Consider the following 19995-nt stretch of genomic DNA (forward strand, 5'->3'; position numbering starts at 1 on the left):
AAACCCTGAGTCGGGACGGGGGGCCCAGGGTCTTCCCTGAGGGTCTCCTGGCTCTGCCCATCACATTGTCCAGTCGCGGGATCAGAGCCCTCAGAAACGTGACCATCCTGCCACGCAAGGCCAGGGGGAGGATGGGCCCTGGGGTCGCCTTCCAGGAGGGAGGGAAAGAGAGGAACACTGAGCTCCCAAGACCCACCTCCCACCCAGGCCAACGAAAGACACCGGCTGGGGGAGGACGGGCCGGCGGCCCAGCCTGTGAGGGCAGGAAGGCGCTCACACGCGCGCACACCTGTCAGGGCGAGTGAGAAGCGCTCACACGCGCACACGCCTGTCAGGGCGAGTGAGAAGCGCTCAAGCGCGCGCACCCGCCTGTCAGGGCAAGTGAGAAGCGCTCGCACGCGCACACGCCTGTCAGGACGAGTGAGAAGCGTTCACACGCGCACACGCCTGTCAGGGCGAGTGAGAAGCGCTCACACGCGCACACGCCTGTCAGGACGAGTGAGAAGCGCTCACACGCGCACACGCCTGTCAGGGCGAGTGAGAAGCGCTCACACGCGCGCACACGCCTGTCAGGACGAGTGAGAAGCGTTCGCACGCGCACACGCCTGTCAGGGCGAGTGAGAAGCGCTCGCACGCGCACACGCCTGTCAGGACGAGTGAGAAGCGTTCACACGCGCACACGCCTGTCAGGGCGAGTGAGAAGCGCTCACACGCGCGCACACGCCTGTCAGGACGAGTGAGAAGCGTTCACACGCGCACACGCCTGTCAGGACGAGTGAGAAGCGCTCACACGCGCACACGCCTGTTAGGACGAGTGAGAAGTGCTCACACGCGCGCACACCTGTCAGGACGAGTGAGAAGCGCTCGCGCGCACGCACACGCCTGTCAGGACGAGTGAGAAGCGCTCACACGCGCGCACACCTGTCAGGACGAGTGAGAAGCGCTCGCGCGCGCGCACACGCCTGTCAGGACGAGTGAGAAGCGCTCACACGCGCGCACACGCCTGTCAGGACGAGTGAGAAGCGCGCGCGCACACGCCTGTCAGGACGAGTGAGAAGCGCTCGCGCGCGCACACGCCTGTCAGGACGAGTGAGAAGCGCTCGCACGCGCGCACACGCCTGTCAGGGCGAGTGAGAAGCGCTCGCGCGCGCGCACACGCCTGTCAGGGCGAGTGAGAAGCGCTCACACGCGCGCACACGCCTGTCAGGACGAGTGAGAAGCGCTCCCGCGCGCGCACACGCCTGTCAGGACGAGTGAGAAGCGCTCACACGCGCGCACACCTGTCAGGACGAGTGAGAAGCGCTCACACGCGCGCACACGCCTGTCAGGGCGAGTGAGGACGTGGGCAGTGGTCTCTTCCCACCCGAGTGGAAACGGACGGGAGGGACTGGGCTGACAGGAAACAGCGGGACCTCGCTCCTCAGCCTGCTCCAGAGCCTCGCATGAAGCCGTGCTGACCACCACAGGCCCGGGCGGGGCCTTGCAAGGGCTCAGGACGCCGGGCAGGTCCGGCTCACACACACGCCCCAGGCCCCACGTGAAACAAGCTCACTTCCCGGCCTCCTTCCTTCTTTCTATTCTATTTCTGTTTCCAGAGCTTTCTCCAGGGCAGGCTCCCCTTCTTCCCACCCCAGCGGGAGGCTCCTCTCAGGCCCTGGACTCTGGGCTGCAGCACCTCTCCCCCGTCAGGCTCCTCCCTCCCACGTGGGGCTCAGCCCAGGGGCCCCAAGAATGGCATGAGTGCAGGGAGGGCTCCCCCAGAGGGCCGAGAGAAAGCAGGAGAAAGCAGCAGCCTTCTTCCTCCGGCCCCTGGGGGAGCTAATTACAGGCCAGGAGCCCCCCTGCACAGGTGAGAGCCTGGGGCCTCGCTTGCTCTGCACTTGGGCAGGCCCTCAGCCTCTCCTGGGAAGGGGGATGAGCCGGGGGTGGGGGAGGGTGCTGGGGAGAGACACTTCCGACATCCTCAGCTCAGGGCCCATAATTAGTTTGTGGGATGAGAGCAAAACAACCATCCTCAGGGTGACAGCCAGACAGTCAGGCGGCATGGGCGGGGGCAGGGCTGAAGGAAGGGACAGAGGCCGGGGCAAGAGGAGCGCATTCATTCACCCCGGCAGCATTTCTGCCCAGAGCCTTCTGGTCTCTCCTGGCCTCCCGGACTCTGCCCCAGAGGGGCCCAACGAATCTAGCAGAGTCTGAAGGCAGCGCTCTGTTTGCCAAGGGAGGGGTACCCGCCTGAGGTTATTTCCTGCTTCTCCTGGGCAGGAAGGCAGGAGAGGGGCCGGGTTAGAGCCAAAACAGAGAAGATTCCCATCAGGGCACCCCCACCAGGCCACCTACCCACCAGCCCACCGTCAGCCCTGAGGCAGGGCCAGGGAGGGAAGGGCTGGAGCTGTTTGCCCGGACAGGCCTGATGGGCGGGGCCGCTGCCAGGGGACAGGGAGAGGGCAGCTGTCTCGTGGGGTCTTGCCCTAATCCTACCCTACCTACCACGGGGTTCCCGAGCTGCCTGCCCCTCAAGAGCTCTGCCAGCCAGGCGCAAGGATGGCAGGTCTATCACCGGCGGGCTTTGGTCGCCAACAGCCCAAGGACCCTGCCCTCGGATGCTGTGGAGGGGCTGCGGCTGAGCTGTGGACCGTACGATGAAGTCGTGGGGGAGGGGGCTCTCGGAGGAACTCCTGTTCCCACCAGAATTCAGCCCTTGGGTCCTTCTGGATTTCTGTGCAGATCATCACGTGGGGACCCAGGGAAGAAACTTCAAAATCTTCTGGACAGGCCCCAGTTCACCATCCTAAGCCTCCTGCATGGCCTCTAGTGACTTCTGGATTTCACTTCAATTTATCTGATTTTGCCAGACAAGCTCAAGCCCATTATGCAGGTGAGGAAACCAAAGCTTGAGACAAGGAGTTCTGGTTTACTCAAGGTCACAGATCAAGTTACCCTCTCTCCCAGGCATCAGATCAACCACAGGCCAGACCTCCCCTCAGCCCTGTGGCGCATTTCCTGAAGATGTGATGATGCAGAGGTTTTGTTTGTTCGTGCAGCAGCAGCATCTGAGAAGAGCAGAAGTGCTCGAGGTGGCGGACCTCTGCTCTGGCCCTGGCCCCAGCCACACCCCATCTTCCACCTCTGAGGCATCAGCATACAGCCTGGGGTGGGAGCTTGAAGGGGAACATCCAGGATATCTGAGAGCATTCCTGGTGGGGTCATTCCTGCCACAGAGCCTGCCCCCCAGAAACAGTCTCAGGACCCCCACAGCCACGCTGTGGCAGGGAGTCAGTTCTCGCGACGCCCTCAAGGGAAACAACAGACGCGGAGATGGACCCGGCCTGGCCCCGGCTTCTCTGCCCTCAGCCACAACTTAGCAAGGCTCCTCCGCCTCCAGGCCCCTTCTTTCCCTTGCTGCGGCTCCCGCCATGTGGGAAAACCCCTCTGTGGACTAATCGACACTCTTCTCTCTGAAAAGGGACAGTCCCTGGTCTCTGGAAGTTGACCAGACATTGTCCTCTCAGGCACTTCTCCTAGGAGGCCCTTCTCTGCCCTGGGCCAGAAATGCGGGAGCCATCAGACTCAGCTCAGAGAGAGGACAGGAAGCACGGACACAGTTCTGCCCTGGCCCCAAACAAGGGTCACCACAGTCAACTCGCTGCCTCAGCCTCAGTCAGGGGCTTTCGTCTAGGCTCCTGGACCAGTCAAGGGTCATCCCGTCTATCCACTCCCCCGGCCCAGCTTGTCCCAGACAGGCTTTGCCACGCCCATCTCCCCCACCCTCGCCAGCTCCCCGCGCTGGAGCAGGTGACTCACGGTGCAGGCTGAGGGAGATGTTGATGGTGTACTCATCCACGAAGCCCTTCAGGCCAGGCATGCGGGCGCACTTGAGCTGCGTCTGGGCAGCACTGTCGCCGACATGCACCCAGCACACCGTCTCGTTGGCGTAGCTGAAGTCCATGGCTGTGGTCTGCCGTGTGCTCGTGGGCGTGATGGTGGAGACCTGGGCCCCACTCAGGTACGTAGCCAGGATGTTCTGCGAGTTGGCAATCAGCAGCACCGGGGGCCGGTCAACCGGCTCTGGAGACACAGGAGAGAAGGGTCAGGGCCCCGCTCTGGCCTCTCCCCACCAGGGAACCACACCGAGGGCGCCTGGCCGAATGGTCGCAGCTCAGCCCACCTACCATTCTTGGCCTTGCAGGAGCGGTTGTCCGGCTGCAGCAGGTACCCTTCCACGCAGCCGCATGTGAAGGAGCCATCTGTGTTGGTGCACAGCTGGCTGCAGGTGCCATACACCGAGCACTCGTCGAAGTCTGCCGGGAAAAGGCGAGAGCGCGGTCATTCCCAGCATGCCGAGGGGTGGGGAAGGGAGAGACCTCAGACAACACCAGGGGTGTGCCCATCCCTACGGCTACTTCGGAGAACAGTTTGACAGAATCTACTGCAACAGGAAATGTGGAATGTTACCACCTAGCAAGTCCAGACTTGGGATCCACCCTAGAGACGTATCTACACATGTGCTTATCATCCTTTCATTCAGAAAAGATTTCCTGAGTACCTGCAATGTGCCAGGTACAGTCCTAGGATCGGGGGACACATCAGCAAAAAGAAATAGATTCAAACTGCTGCCCTTTTAAAACTTAAATTCCGGGAATTCCCTGGTAGTCCAGTGGCTAAGAATCTGCTTTGCAATGCAGGGGACGTGGGGTTCAATCCCTGGTCGGGGAACTAAGATCCCCCAAGCCATGGGGGCAACTAAGTCTGTGCCCCACAACTGAGACCTAACGCAGCCAAATAAATGAATAAATAAATATTCTTTAAAGAACATAAATTTTGATGATAAATGAAATGTTGCTATTATAATAATAAATAAAATAAAAAGGTAAATGACATGTTAGAGGAGTTAGTGCAATGGGAAGTAGCTGGTGCTATGAAAAATACTAAGCAGAGATATGAGACAGAGAATGCAGGCAGTGGGGATGGAATTTTAGTGCTATAAGGAGGGCCTCACTGAGAAGGTTACATTTGTGCCAAGATGGAAAGGAGGTACATTTAAAACAGAAAAGTTTGCATTGTTTGTAACAGAGAGAAACTGGGAATATCTTACTCATCCAAAGGGAGATGGCCAAGTGAACTGTGGTAATAGTCATACATCACCGTGGTTTCTGAAAGAATGGGGTAGATCTCTACTCATTAACATGGAAAAATATCTAGAACATACTGGGTGAAGAAACTGAAAAAAAAAAAATGTACAGTATGTGCATGCATGCTAAGTCGCTTCAGTCACGTCTGACTCTTTGCCACCCCGGGGACAGCAGCCTGCCAGGCTCCTCTGTCCACGGGATTCTCCAGGCAAGAAAACTGGAGTGGGTTGCCATGCCCTCCTCCAGGGGATCTTCCTGACCCAGATATCAAACCCAGGTCTCTTATGTCTCCAGCATTGGCAGGCGGGTTCTTTACTACCAGGCCACCTGGGAAGCCATATACAGTATGATATATATGCAAACAAGATCACATGCACATAAACAGTACTTTCCGTTAGATTCTCCATGAACACATGTATACCTGGATAGAGAAAGGCCTGGACAGAGAAGGGGCAAACTGTTAACAACAGCTGATTTCCAGAGAGATGGGGAAGGGACCGTAACTAAAGCGGATTTGTTAAAGGGGAGTTTGGTTTTGTCTGTGATGCTTTAAACCTTTTTTAACAAGAAAACTCACATATGACCTAATATATATATATATATATATTTTGGTTGTGCTGTATGACATGGGGGAATCTCAGGTACCCTACCAGAGATCAAACCCATGCCCCCTGCATTGGAAGTACATCTTGACCACTGGACCACCAGGGAAGTCCTTGACCTGTATAATTTTTAAGATGAGTTTTGAAAAGTCTGGCAGAAGCAAACGGTTAGGGCCCACAGTCACGATCTGAGGCTGTAAGGCGTGTTGTAGACCCACTTCCTGTCTTGCACTTTTCAAGCTTTCTCCTCCCCGACCTGGCCCAGTGCCCACCCACCGCCCCCCAGCACGTCCTGAACCCCAGTAGGTGCGTGCGTGCACACCTACCCTTGCAGGTCTTGCCGTCCGCCTGTAGCTGGAAGCTGCTGTTGCAATAGCAGGTGGGCCCGTTGCGGGTGGGGACGCAGTGGTGCTGGCAGCCCAGATGGGAACACTGTCCTCGTTGCTCTGTGGGGGAGGGGGGCAGGTGACACATGCTCAGGCCCCCAGATCTGGCAGTCACACCCAGACAGCACCCTTCCCTCAACCCTTCAGTGACCACCTCCCAGGCCTGCAGGGTCAGAGATGAAGCGGCTTAGGAAGCATCAAGTGTATTTTGTAAGTGAGGAAACTGAGACCGATGAGGGTATAAGACAGGTCCAAGGACGCATCACCAACTGTGGCTCAGAACCTGCATCTTCCTGTTCTGGCTGCCCCGACCAGCTCTGTTCCTAGTTTGCTGGTCAACAGCACGTGAGGACTGACCCTCAGCCCCTTCACACACCTCCTGCCTGCCATGCCCGAGGACTGCAATTTTGGCTTTGGGGCTGACGGGGAAGCGCTGGCAGGGAATCGAGTCTTGCCACGCAGGACCCCAGGCCTGGTCTGGAAGCATGCCTGCAACCCAGCCCTGGTGTCTGAGAGGGCCCAGAGAGAAGGCCCAAGGTCCAGGTAGAGGAGAGGAGGAAGAGAAGCAAGCCTGCTCCCCTGGGATCTTTCTCTAATCTTCCTCCTGCCTCTGACCCACTTCCACAGGGGAGACAGAAGGGAATGAAGCAGGAGGGGGAAGAGGTGGGGGAGCAGCTACCCCCCCAGACCAGCGACCCAATTAATGGCCTTGCGTGGGGCCAGGCGGCCTGGCCACAAAGACCCCTTTGTCCAGCTGCCTCACACCCCTGCTCCCCCCCTCCCACCTAGGAGAGAGCGCTGCCCGAGATGCTAAGACGTTTAGAGGCGCTAAGCCTGCCAGGAGGAGATGGGGAGCCAGGCCCTGGTGAGCCTTTCTCCTCCCCACCTCTGTCCCAGAGCCTGAAGATGCTTCCCCAGTCCAGCCTTGCCCCCCAAAGAGGGGAAGTAGTGTTTGTTTCTGGAAAATCTAGAAAAGAGGTTCTCTTCTGGATATGGGGTGGGAGGATGAGGAGGTCCAGCTTCTGTAGTATCAGCGAAGGAAGCTCAAGCCCCAGGTTTCTTACATTCTTGGTTGTTTGTGATGCTGACCCGGTATGCAAAAGCAGGCAAACTTGAACACATACTGTTCGATAAGATGGGACGTGCGTGGTAATTGAAGTCAGCCCCCTAGGCCCACATTCTACATCCCATTCCAGGAGCTCCTGACAAAAACATGCAGACTCAACCAAAGGAAAAGGATAAAAATCTTCCACAAACTCCCTGCCCTCAGTGAACAGGATCCAGATGTGTCTCTTCCCACAGGCAGATGTTTTCTGACACGTGTTACAGACACAGGACAGGGTCTCCACCCCCGGGGGCTTGCCTAGGGCCTCACAAAGCCAACTTCCTGTTCCAGGCCCAGATCTTGAGGGCAGTAAAAGTTCCTACTCCCTGAGGTGCAGGCCTGAGCTTCCCCCGGCTCCAACCCGCATCCCCGGGAATCTCTCCCATCCTCACGAGAGATCCAGACTCCCCCTAGGACAGGAGGGTCTCTAGTGGACGAACTGCAGAACTGGTGGACCTGAGATGCAGGTGAGAAGGAAGTCTGACCTACTGTCCTAAAGTTCCCTCCTCAGTTGGGGGGCGGGAGGGGGAACCTTTCCCATGAAGCAGCTTCTAAGAGCCTCAAAGACCTGCCCTTCCCGGGGGATAACTTCGGGGGCCCTAGCAGGGGAGACAGGCAACAAAGCTCCAGACCTCCCCCGCTGCCCCTGCTTCAGTGACAGCATCTGCTTGTCTCTGCTCATACCCAGGTTCCACATAAGAAACCGTGTGAAGAAACAACCCCACTGTTTACAAAAATAAAAAAGTATGAAAATGTGGATCTAGTGGAAAGCTCCCGTTTCACAGGTGGGACACTGGGGGCTGGAGAGGGGTAGTGACACGCGTGAGCACACATGGCCGGAGAAGCGCCCGGGGCACAGGGCCGCGTACCCTCTGCAGGACAAGGGCAGCGTGCAGACAGAGCCCAGACGGCAGGCCTCCAGACCCACCAGGCGCTCAGCGGAGAGCCCACGGCACCCCCCTGGGAGAGCAGAGGCGAGCAGCCCTCACCTCGGCAGTGGGGCCCCTCGTCCGAGCCGTCAGCGCAGTCCTGGACCCCGTTGCAGAGGCGGGACATGAGGATACACAGCTCGGTGCCAAGGCAGTTGTGCTCGTTCGGCTGACATCGCTGGGCCTTACTCTGCGGACCTGGGGGCAGACGGAAAGGTTGGTGTGGGCATGCTGGCTTCAGAGGCTGGCTGGCCAGCTACTCACTGGGGGAGAGGCTGGGAAACTGAGACTGGGTTTCAGGCACCTGCAATGTACAGATCTCAGGAGGCCTAGGGCCTGTTAGACTCTTCAACCTCGGGCTCATCTACGCTACTCCCAATAGTAGCCACACCTGGGATCCGCCAGGTGGAGGGGATAACTAGCTTTCAGCAGAGAGTCCATTCCCCAGATGCCCCATGCTGTGGACCCCAAGGCTTCCACATTCTACACCAGGAGACAAAGCACCCCTCCTTCCCATAACATCCTGGGTCACAGAGCCCGGGCGGAGAGCTGGACTAAGTCTTCTAGAAATGCACTTTACAATATGAAGCATCATACATAACTATTCAGCACTTGAAATGTGACCAGTTCCAACTGGATGTATAAAATGCGCACTGGCAAAGACAAAGAAACAAAAAACAACGGGAGTTCCCCGGCGGTCCAGCCGTTAGGACTCTTTCACTGCAGTAGCTCCAAATTCAATCCCTGGTTGGGGAAATATCATCCGCCAAGGTGTGTGGAAGGGCCATAAATAAATAAAATGTACACTGGTTTTTGAAGACAATACTATAGCCACAAAAAAGAATGCAAAAGGTCTCGATACTTTTATATGAAAAAATATGCTGAAATGATAATATTTTGTATACACTGAGTAAAATAAAGTTAAAATTAATTTCATCTGATTATTTTGACCATTTTGGTCTTTTTTTTTTTTTTTAATAGATACTTATTTTTTTAGCCACATCCCGTGGCATGTGGGATCTTAGTTCCCCAACCAGGTATTGAACCCATATCCCCTCCATGGGAAGGAGGAGTCTTGACCACCTGACCACTGGCAAAGTCCCTATTTTGACCTTTTTTGAATGTAGTTACTAGAAAATTTCAAAATTGAAATGCATACCTTGCATTATATTTCTATGCAACACACTATGCTAGACCCCCACCCCAGAGCAGCCTGCCTGAAGGAGGACTTTGGGAACCGTCAAAGGTTGTGGCCCGCTGGTGATGTCTCTGCTTCCCTTGTTGCCCAAGAAGATGGGCTGCAGGGAGGGCAGCACAGAGCTCCCCAGGGGATCCTAAGGAGGCCAGGATCTAGGACACTGGCTGAGCCTGTGGGCTGGTAGACAGATCACTGCCCATTGGTTCCCAAGCCCAGACAGGACGTGAGAAGGTGCCTGCACCCGAGCATACCTGGGGAGGAGTCACATGCACAGGCAGCGAAGGTGTGTACCGGCGGCAGAGTGGAGTGGAGAGAGGGTGAATCTGTGAATCTGCACGCGCGCCGGTGCTGCCGGCCTCAGTATGGACATTTCCAGGTCCTCTTGGGAGTGAGTCCGGGCTTGTGTGTGCATGTCTGGGGCATCTGTCTGAGTGCAGGTTATGTCTCTGCATCCCCATTTCAGAGTGGTGACTCTGCGTGGCTGCGAGAATCTGTCTGTGCCAGCGTCTGCCTCTGTGTGTGAATGTCGCCAGGATAGGGAGAGTGAGTCAGGCCCTGGGAGTGGCTCCGTGTGAGTATGATGGGTCCAGGAGTGTGCATGAGTGGGGACAGTGAGTGGATATGTATATCTGCATCAGATTAAAGCAAGGATGGATAAAAAGAGCCAGATCTGGCCCCTCTGTGTGGCTTTCTTTATCTTCAACACCAAACACTGGGGTCCGAAAAGTGGGACATAAAAGTGGCCTGAGACAAGCAGAGACACTCCAGGCTGAGCCCCATAGAAACACTTGTAGAATACCCCTGGATCCCACAGCTCCAGAGCAGGGCATCAAGGTGAGGCAGACAGAACCAGTGGTTCCCTTTTCTGGCCCTAAAATTACCACTAATAATTATGAGTGAGGGTGTGGAGACGGGGCTGGGACAGGGTAAACCCCAGGAGAGAACACAGAAAGACCTAAGAATGCAGGGTCCCCAGACCCCTGCCCAGCCCAGCCTGGGAGGGGACGGGCTCTGAAGGTGGAGACTTTGCCAGCTGCCCAGGACTCCAGGGTCCCGCCAGTGAGTTCTCCACCCCCCACTGGCAGGGTGAAGGCTGGGTGGGGACCTTTCTCCCAGTTTAAACAGCTGCCTCTGATTACACCACTTACTGAGGATAGGGCGAGGGAGGAGGGCGGGAAATGCTCAGGGGTGGGGCTTCTGGTACAGAGATTGAGCCAGAGCCAGTGGCCTTTGGCCTGGGAACCTGAGGACAGGAAGGGGACCCAGCAAGACCCAGGGGCACCCATCAAGGATCAGGAGGCTCAGAGGTGGGAAGAAGCGGGAGGAGCCAGAAGGAAGCAGAACCTTCCATCAGAGCTGTCAGCCCAGAGAACACGGTCTCTGGCAGGCTGGGGTGGGCACAGTGGCTGAGGAAGCTCATCTTTGAGTACACCAAACACCTTGCCGGGCTCTTTGAAGAGCAGGGGGAGGACGGTTGGACAGTTTTAGCTGTGTCATGTACAAACAGTCACAGAGCAAGGTCCACACCAGGCTCGAGCTCAACTGTCTTCACCCTAGACTGCCTGGGCCAAAAAGAAAAGGGATAAATCAGTGATGGGGGGGTAGGGATCCGGAAAAGGTACTTACAAATCTCGGGAGCCTCATCGGATCCATCCGGGCAGTCCCTCTCACCATCACACCGCCAGCCTTTTGAGATGCAGGTGATCTGGTCTCTGCAGGCAAACTGCTTGGGGCTGCAAGTCTTAGGGACTAGGGGCAAAGGAAGAAAACAGGGGTGTGAATAGGTGTGCAGGCCAGTCTGGAAGCCCTCAAGGGCTCCTCCTCCTTCCTCAGGCAGCAGCAGTCTCCATCCGGCCCAGGCTCTAACCCAAGGCTCAGGTGTGGAGCAGGCCCCGGGGGCAGTGTACCTGAGACGGGGGAGGGGAAGGATGCGGGGAGCACACTGCTGCCGCCTGACAGGCTGCAGGCTGCCCGTGCGCTCTCCCCGCTCCCGGGGCCAAACCCCGCGTGTTCTCTGATACTCTGGTCAGACGACAGCAGGCCCCACTCTGCTGGCTGAGAGTGATGGGGCATTTAGGGTTTTGACAGGTTTTCTCTTTATCTTCTCCATCCCACTAGAGGTCCAGAGCTGGTCTTTACTAACCTCTCTGCTCCTGCACCCTCTGGGACACTCCTGGTCCTCGGAACACATCACCCCACACATCTCCAACTCCTAACCGCCAGGCCCTCCCCAGACGGGATGTGTGTTTGGGGTGCCCTTGGCACATGGGTGTCTCAGAGATGGTATCAACAGAGGAGTTCTGCCTCCACATCCGTCCTCTAAACACACAGCCTCCCTTGTGGATAACCTCAGAGTGAAGAGGCACCTAAGACCACTCAGGCCGACGGGGCTGGAGAGCCGAGGCAGGGGGATGCCTGGGGTGGCCGCAGGAGCTGGTTTCAGCCCAGCCAACCCAAGAAGTTCCTATATCCAGGACCTCTTCTTTGCCCTAATCCCTCACCCCACCATCTGCTCTCTACGCCCACCCCATTCTCTGACCTCACTCTCCAGGGATGAATTAAACATGATAACACTAAGCCTCATTGTTGCCTCAGTATGTGCCGGGAAGTGTGATCAACCACTTCTTTCCATGTATCATCGCCTTCAATCCTCTCTACAATATGACAAATTAGGTACGACTAATACCATTTCCCAGATGAGGAAACCGAGCCTCAGAGCATGTGGGGTCGCCCAGCAGGCAAATGTCACGATCAGGACTCGGACCAGTTCAGCCGACTCTGAGCTGTTAGGCAGCCAGTTCCCACCAGTCTCCCCGTTCCCACCGAGAGCTTCTCAGGAGCTGTTCCTCCAGACCCTGCCAGCATGCCCCCCTCGGGAGGCAAGTCCCCCCTCCTTCAGCGCCGCCCCCCAGCCTCCCACCCTTCACTGCCTCTTCCACGATCTGTGTCAAGCCCATTTCTCTTCGGCGGGCACACACCGGAGCCCAGCTCTGTGCCAGGCGGGCACCGGGGCGCCCGGGAGGGGCGGGGTGGCCTCTCAGGAGCCACGGCACCCCGGGAAGGCAGCCGGGCAGAGTGGGCTCAGGCTGGGATGGGGCAGGAGAGTGTGCTGGGGCTCTGAGCGGGCGGGATGGGCTCTGAGGGGAGCCACGCTGGGAAGCAGCCCTCCCTCCCTAACCCCCGCCTCCGGCAGAGGGGACTGCACTCAGGCCCCTGGCCAGGGTGAGAGCCAAGTTCAGGAAACACATCAAGGATGGCCTGGCTAGGCCCCCCCACCCTGGAGCCCCCTCCCCTGCCCCCCACCCTGAGCAGGGAATAAAGGCCCCTTGAGGAGGCAGATAATGCTGAGTTCATTGCCCCACTGGGCCAGCTGTGAGGTCTTCCCGGGGAACTGCAAGGCAGCCTAGTTAGCATGCGGGAGAACGGTCCTCTTCCCCTGGCTGGCTGAGACGGCTGGGGTGGGGGGGCGGTGGTAGAGGGGGCTGGAATGGGAGTCAGAGGCAGATGGGCTGTTTGGAGCCCAGAAAGGTCCCCATGCCCATCCCTGCCCCCACCTGGATTTGGGAGTCCGTGCCCTCACTTTGCCCCGGGGCAGAACTCACAGCCCGGCCCGAGGTCACCGGCCGGTCACTCCAGTGCCCCCTCGATTCCGCAGCCCGGCCACGGTCCCCGCTGCTTTGGCCCTCACTGTGTCCCCTCGCTGTCCCCACCCCCATTTTTGGCCTGAACTCGACAGAGGAAACAGCAGCTGGCAAACTCCGAAAGCTGGAATGAGAGAGATTCACAAACCAGATGTGCTCTTGCGAGGGAGGGGAGTGGGGGATGGGGAGTGAAAGGAAGAGAAGCCCCCCCACCCCCACCCCAGGCCCTGTGCAGCAGACCCCTCCGGCCGGGCCCGGGGACTGGGCGCACGGCTCCTAGGGGCCAGGGCGGCCCGAGGACCTGAGAGATGCGGGAAGAACTTCCTTTCTGTCGGGGATGGTGGAGAAAAGCCCTGAGTTTGAAGGCTAAGGGCTGTCTTTGATTTCCTTCATGGGGAAAGGGGAGGAAAGGAACAAATAACCTACTTTGGGCAGTCTACACGGGCCAAGGGAAGCCTCCTTCGGAGGTGGAGGGCGCTGCGCTGCGCGTGGGGTCGGAAACCTGTAATCTGCTTAGAGCCCGCAGCCAGCCCCACTCCCCTCAGCTGAACCTTCTGCATCTGATGCCAGCACCCAGAAAACCCAGCGAGGCGGTCCCAGATGAGGGGACAACACGGCCCCACATTAGGGAGCAACTAGTGGCCTCCCCTGGTTCCCGCCCCTCGGGAGGTCTGGGGTTCCTAAGGATATGAGCAACACTTTTCAACATGGTCACTCTGGGTCAGCATCTGGGCTGAGACACTTCGTACATATTGACTCATTTAGACCCTCAAACCCTGTGACGTGGCTACTGTTGCAATGAGGAAACTGAGGCATAGAGCGATTAGTAACTGAACAGGTGGTTCCTTCCTGGCCATGACGGCGGAGCAGAAGGATGAGAAAGGGAAGGGGCAGGGTCCTCTGGCACTGGGAGTGGGGATGGGAATTACAGGAGGCGGCCCTGGCCTTCAAGGCTCCTCAGAGAGGAGGGGAGCCGGTGGAGAAGGGATAAGAACAGAACAGGAGAGGGAAAGAGAGGAGGGAGAAGGAGGAAGAAAGAACTACGGAGGGAGACGGAGTGAGGTTGCAGAGAACGCCAGGACACTGGGGCCGTCTGTTCTCAGCTTTGCCCGGGGATGAATGTGACCGCCATGCTAACTCTGGCCAACACCCCTGCCTCCCCGCCGACCAAACCCAGGCAGCCAGCCCAGCCACGGCCCCCAGGGCCACCAAGCTGGAGCCAGAGCAGGAGGTGTAGGGCTGGGTGTGCGTCCAGACACAACACGGATCCCACAGCCCTGCCTGAGCCTCGCCGGCGGCCTGCCCCATCCTGAGACCTTGGGGGCGGGTGGCGAAGGCTGGCAAGGGTGCTGAGCGGAGGACAGAGGGCGACAGGAAAGCAGGGCCCCGGGGGACAGGACCCCTCGTTTGACCCCTTGGGAGCAGAGAGGGCGAGGAAGAGAGGGGCGTGAGATTTCCTAAAGACTCAGGAGACCCGAGGCAGGGTAAGGGTGAAGGAGAACCCTGAGGCCCTTGTCAAGAGCAGACACAGCAGAGGGAGAGACAGGCTGTGTATCGGGGGATGTTTTCTAAAAGGAACCACATGATAAAGCTAAGAGCACAGAGGAGCCAGGGGGTGGCCAGGGAGTGGGGGGCCAGAGCCTGCAGGAATCTAAACTTTCAAACATACGGGGGTGGGGCGTGGGGCGGCAGGGGCCTCCCAGGCCCAAACCGAGAGCTTTTCACTGAATTTTATGTATTTTGGGTGTTAGCCGGTGGCTCCTTCCCTGCAGCTCAGTGAGGCTCAGACACATTTTTGTCATTCCTGAGTCTGGGCCTCTGCTTTGCGGCCTGGACAGACAGACAGGATGGCTTGGGCTGCCGGCGGGAGGGGGAGGGTCTCCCCCTCCATCCTGAGTCAATATTGACTCAGCAGGACATTAGCCTGACCTCCCCACCATCTTTTCCTCCATGCTCCCCCCATCCACCCCCGCAAGTAAAATCCAGACCCCTCAAATGCCTCCGGAGGTCAGTATATCTCTCACCAGGCCTTCAAAAGCCCTCTTCACCTACCCCCAACCCCCTGTACATACGGCCGTAGAAATTAAAGCTCTAAGCTCCGGACCCATTCCCCACACCTCTCTCCAGTTCTCAAGTCATGAGGAAGTTCTGCCAGAAGTCTAACCTCCCTCCTCCTTTCTGAATTATCTGCATTCTCCCTCTTACTCAACCCACAAAGGGTATCAAGTTCCCTTCTTCCAGAAACATTCGCTCCCAAATTAGTGGAGGGGGAAAAAGAGAGCGGAACTTGGAAGAAAGTGGGGGGAGAGCTTTCACTGCCGAAATGGAGATTCCCAGTTTGGCCTGAGAGGGGAACAACAACTCCAAAATGGGGAGCACGTGGGAGAGCCCAGGAGAGACTTCTGCTCCCAGATAGCTTTCGGGGTACCAAGAGGCCTGGATGGAGGCGGATGGAGACAGGCAGAGACAAGGCATGACACAGGGTCTGAGGGAGACTGGACAGAGAACGCCGCAACGGGAGGAGAGAAGGATGAGAGGAGCAATGAGCTAGGACAACGAGAGACCGAGGTTCCTGGAGGCCAAAACAGCGCATGCCAATGACAGACAGAGGAAAAAACCTGAGAAGAGGGTCTCAGCCCAGAGGTTGCCAAGATAATGACACAGTTGTCTTGGGATGAGCCCTGAGAAGAACATCCCTGAGATTCAGGGTGGGGAAGCATGTACCTTTACTCAGGCAAGTGGGGTCCCTGCCCTAGCACTGTCTGACCCCAGGCAAACGCAGGAGAGGGGCCACTGCCTCCCACAGAACGGGGAGGGTGGAAGGAAGAAGGAAACTCTTCGACAGGAAGGCCAAGGCCTCAGAGAGACCCTCATCATCCCTGGGGTGCAAGAGGCGTAAATGTCTCCCTCCACTGTCCCTTGCCTCTTCCCCAGGAAGGCTTTACACGGGGGCCTGGGGCCACTGCACCGGAAGCAATCCCAGAGCCAACTACTTCCTTCTCCAAACAATATGGGATCCTGTTAAAAACTGGGCTGAAATCTGGGACTGTACATAGTGGGGTGGGTTGAGATGCTGCAAACACACCCAGCACCCAGCTCCACCAGATCAGGGACCCTTGCGTGGTCCCACTGCATTCAGACTGCCCAAGGGCGAGGAGCCCGCATCGAGAGCTGGAGGACTTGAATGCTGGAGGGCTCACAGGGGGCTGGGGGCAGGGGCTGAGAGGAGGCTACTGAGGCGGGTGATAAGCCTTAAATTTGGGGTTTTGATATGCAAAGGCTGAGGCGACAGCAGGACAGCAGGACGAAAGAAAGTTAGACTTGGTAAGGAAGGGCTTCCCAAAGGAGTTTTGAAAAGTTGGGGGTGGGAGGGGGATTTGGACAGGATCTGGCTCTGGCCAGCGCTGCCCCCCCCCCCCCCCCCCTGCCGGCTGACATCCTTAAGAGGCCCAGTGATGGGGAGTGGCTGGGGGGGAAAATAATAGAGAAAATGGAGGAAGGGGGTGGCTAAGATTGGGAGAAAAGGAAGTCTTGAGAAGCAGTCTCAAACATCAAAATATACCTCCATCCCCAAATCAATGTCCTCAAGTCCCTGGTTTGAAAGACAAGGGTGAGGGGAGATAGGCATCTGGGTCTGACCAGGGGAGAAGGGAGTTTGGAACCATCTCTCACAGAGCCAGGAGGCTCAGCCTCATAACTCAGTTCACTGTCCAGCTTGTCTGGTAACAGGTAATATACTGGCTCAAGGAGGTATGTGGAGACGGGCAGGAGACCGGGAGGCAGCCAGCCCTCCCCACTACAAAACCTTCCTAATCTCAGCAGAGACCTCAGTGACCTCTTTTCACTCCCCAGTCCATGTCTCTCCAGCCTCCTAGGAAGCAGGTAGACCCAGTTCTGTCTACTAGCAAGGAGTGACATCGCCCCCCCAAGAGAAGGGGACCCTGGGGATTGGGTTCAGGCACAAGAGAGAAGGCGGAAGTGCTGGAGAAGGACCTAGGGCTGCTCCCCTGAAGGCAAAGCAGCAGGAAGGAAGGTGAGACACTGAGGGAGCTGAGCTGGAGCCAGGACAAGCCCTTCTCTGGGAAACAAAGGAGAAAGTTCTGTCTGTGGGCCCGAGGCATAAGGGCGAGGGTAGGATTCAGGAACCCCTGGGCGGTCCTGGACGACCCTACAGGTCCCTGCAGTCTCCCTTTCCCACTCCCCACAGTAGGCACTCTGGATGAGTCATATTCCCATTCCAAAGGTAAGAACAGTAATATGAGTTTGGGGAAGGGTCCTCTCCCTAGGGCCTTCTCTGGTGGATCATCAGTGAATAATTCGCCTGCAACGCAGGAGATACAGCTTCCATCCCTAGGTCCGGAAGAGCCCCTGGAGGAGGAAATGGCAACCCACTCCAGTATCCTTGTGGGAAAATCCCATGGACACAGGAGCCTGGCGGGTTACAGTCTGTGGGGTCTCGGAGTTGCCCAGGACTTTGGATAGAGTTTGGTTTGAGCTGGGGTTACAGCTGTGGGCTGGGTGGAAACTTACAAAAGGGTGGGAGACCGTTAAGGAAAACACATCCAGCCTCCCTCCTCCACTCGCCACCCACCAACTTGGTGGGGTAATCACCCGAGGGGTGAAGCTCCCTGGGGCCACCCCTGACTGGGCTGGGGCCCTTTTCTGCTTTCCAGAGACCCCTCTTCTTTCTGCCTAACTCCATCCCCCTTCCATCATGGGGCTCTTGATGCGTCACTCTTTCTCTCTTAAAATGCTTTTCTATCCCTTCTAGATCTCTCTGCCTCAGTTTCCCCTCTCACTTCACAGGGTTAAGAACAAGAGGAAACAACACCCATAAATGAGGAAATCACAGGCAAGGGCTGGTCTGAAGGGTATTCCGGGCACAGCTTCTTTCCTCTTCTCCATGTGGGGTGAGTGGTAGGTGGACTTCTATCCCCAAGATGGCATAATTGAGAGCTACTGAATATACTGTCCTATATATTTCCTATCCCCCTGACACCCCCCACCCCACCGCCAACTGAAGCAAGTTGGGGGGAGGGGAAGAGTTAATCCAGTTTCAGAGAAAAACTTTCCCAATCCCAATCTGGCAGAATTGAGATGATGGAGGAGGGGCACACGATGGTATTGGGTGCAGATTTTTTTCCCTGGATGAGAAGATGAAAGTGACGGGAATGGATCAGATCCCATCCCTACTCAAATCAGGGGCCCAACCCAGCCCAACCCCGTGACCCCAGCCCAAAGCTTGAGCAAGACTTGAACCAGTGACTCACAAGTAAGAGGGAAAATAGCTGACACTAAGAAAAACCAAGAGGGCACCCCGTTTCTCCAAAAGGACACAGTTCTAGCCCAAAGCTAACTGCAATATACAAAGTGTGTGTGTGTGTGAGGGGAGGAGGGGAAACGGTGGAGAGAAATAAACACATCTACCTAAGGAGCAGGGAATTAGGGGTGGGGGCATGACATAACCCCCATCCAACCTCCAGCTCTCCTTCCAGTCCAAACTGTGATCAAGCCAGAAGTCAGGGAGCGAGCAGCCCTCCCCTCCCCTCCCACCTCAGCATTCCAGGCCGTTCTCCAGCCCCCTTCCCCAGTGATGACATCTGACGTTTTTTCATCTCAAAGCTCCCAGGAATTAAGAAGGAAAATTCAAAGTCATATAGCTTCGCCTGCCCCCACCCGCTACACCCCCCAATACAGCTCTTTCCAGGCTACTGACAGAGGCCCTGAGAGGGGGAAGTGCTCATTTCGGAACCCAGGCTGGCAGCCCGCTAAATCCTGGACGCAGGCCTCCAAGCCTGGTCTCCAAGGGCCCAGATTCCACACCCAAGCAGGGGGCCTTCCCCTGGCCCTCCCTCTCCCCACCCAAAGCCAGTCCCCGTCTAGCCTGCCCTCTGCCCAGCAGGGCACCTCGACCGGCTCCCCCTTCCCGATTCAGAGGCCACAGCAAAAGGACCCCCGCCCCCTTTTGCAGCCAGTACATTGCAAATCCAGATTCCTTTACAATTTAGATGGGGGTGGGGGGGTAGAGGATGTAGGGGAGGCGAAGGCCCTCCCCGAACAGAGATAGGAGAAGGCCTCTGGATCCCAGGATCAGAAAAAGGGGGGTCCCTCTTCTCCCTTCCCAGGCCTCTGGTCTTTGTTTGGGCTGGGGGGGGGGGTCCCAGAAGCATCATTTGCCCAAGGTCCCCATCCTCCAAAATGGACCCCCATCCCCGCCCCCAGCTGGGCCGCTGCAGTGTCAGCTGGACTGGGATAACAAAAGGCACCCCTCCCGCGACTCCCTTTCCCATCCGAACGCAGGAGTGGGGGCTGGGGAGTGGGTGTCCCCAGGGGTCCAAAGGGGCCGCGGAATCTCACTCACCGTCGACAGCGGCCGCGACCAGAGCAGAGAGCAGGGGCAGCAACAGCAGCGGCGGCGGGGTCAGCATGGTGTGGGCTGATGCAAGCAGCAGCCCCCTCTCCTCTGGTCCTGTTACTTCTCGCCGTCGCCCCCCCCCCCAATTGGGGGGCCCCTCTTTTTCCTCCTTCCTCCCTTCTCCTCTATTCTTATCCTATCCTTCAGCAAAGCGCACCAGGGGCGTGGGTGAGGATGTAGAGTCCGGAGCCCCTTGGGGAGGGCCTGCAGACGGGGCTGCACCCTCTGCCCCCAAATCCAAACCCTTCACCCCCGGCTTTTCTCTTCGTTCCTCTTTTTCCCCCTCCCGGGGCGAAGCTCACAGCCCCATCTCCGAGCCGCCTCCGGCTGCAAAAATGCACAATTGGGAGGAGGCGGGGTGGGGGGGTGGGGGGCGTGGACCGGGTGGGGAGCCTTTGGAAGGGGCCTGATGGAGCTCTGGGGGCTCCCCTCGTTTCCGCCTCCTCAGTGCACGGGCCTGGAGCTCGCACCAGTGTTCCCGGGACTGAGGTGCCGCGGGGCGGGCTGAGTGGGGGGGGGGGGGGGGGGAGAGGGAGGGGACCGGGAGAGGAGGGAGGGAGAAAAGGGGCGGGGAAAGAAAAAGGGGGGGG

At 57.7% G+C, this 19995-nt stretch overlaps 1 protein-coding gene across 4 annotated transcripts in view; it reads right to left on the reverse strand.

Moving 5' to 3' along the window:
- LRP1 (LDL receptor related protein 1) overlaps positions 1–19892 on the reverse strand; it is an 81696-nt gene extending 61804 nt beyond the window's left edge. For all 4 annotated transcript variants that reach the window (XM_070454758.1, XM_070454757.1, XM_070454756.1 and 1 more), the window contains exons 1-6: positions 19352–19892; positions 10976–11098; positions 8212–8349; positions 6058–6177; positions 4170–4298; positions 3802–4065 (exon numbers count right to left, since the gene is read on the reverse strand). In XM_070454758.1, the coding sequence (XP_070310859.1) occupies positions 3802–4065; positions 4170–4298; positions 6058–6177; positions 8212–8349; positions 10976–11098; positions 19352–19418 (841 nt within the window). In that variant the 5' untranslated portion in view covers positions 19419–19892. The remainder of the gene's footprint in view (positions 1–3801; positions 4066–4169; positions 4299–6057; positions 6178–8211; positions 8350–10975; positions 11099–19351) is intronic.
- Between the last annotated feature and the right edge of the window lie 103 nt (positions 19893–19995).

Source organism: Odocoileus virginianus, chromosome 24 (assembly GCF_023699985.2).
Source record: "Odocoileus virginianus isolate 20LAN1187 ecotype Illinois chromosome 24, Ovbor_1.2, whole genome shotgun sequence".
Taxonomy (NCBI): domain Eukaryota; kingdom Metazoa; phylum Chordata; class Mammalia; order Artiodactyla; family Cervidae; genus Odocoileus; species Odocoileus virginianus.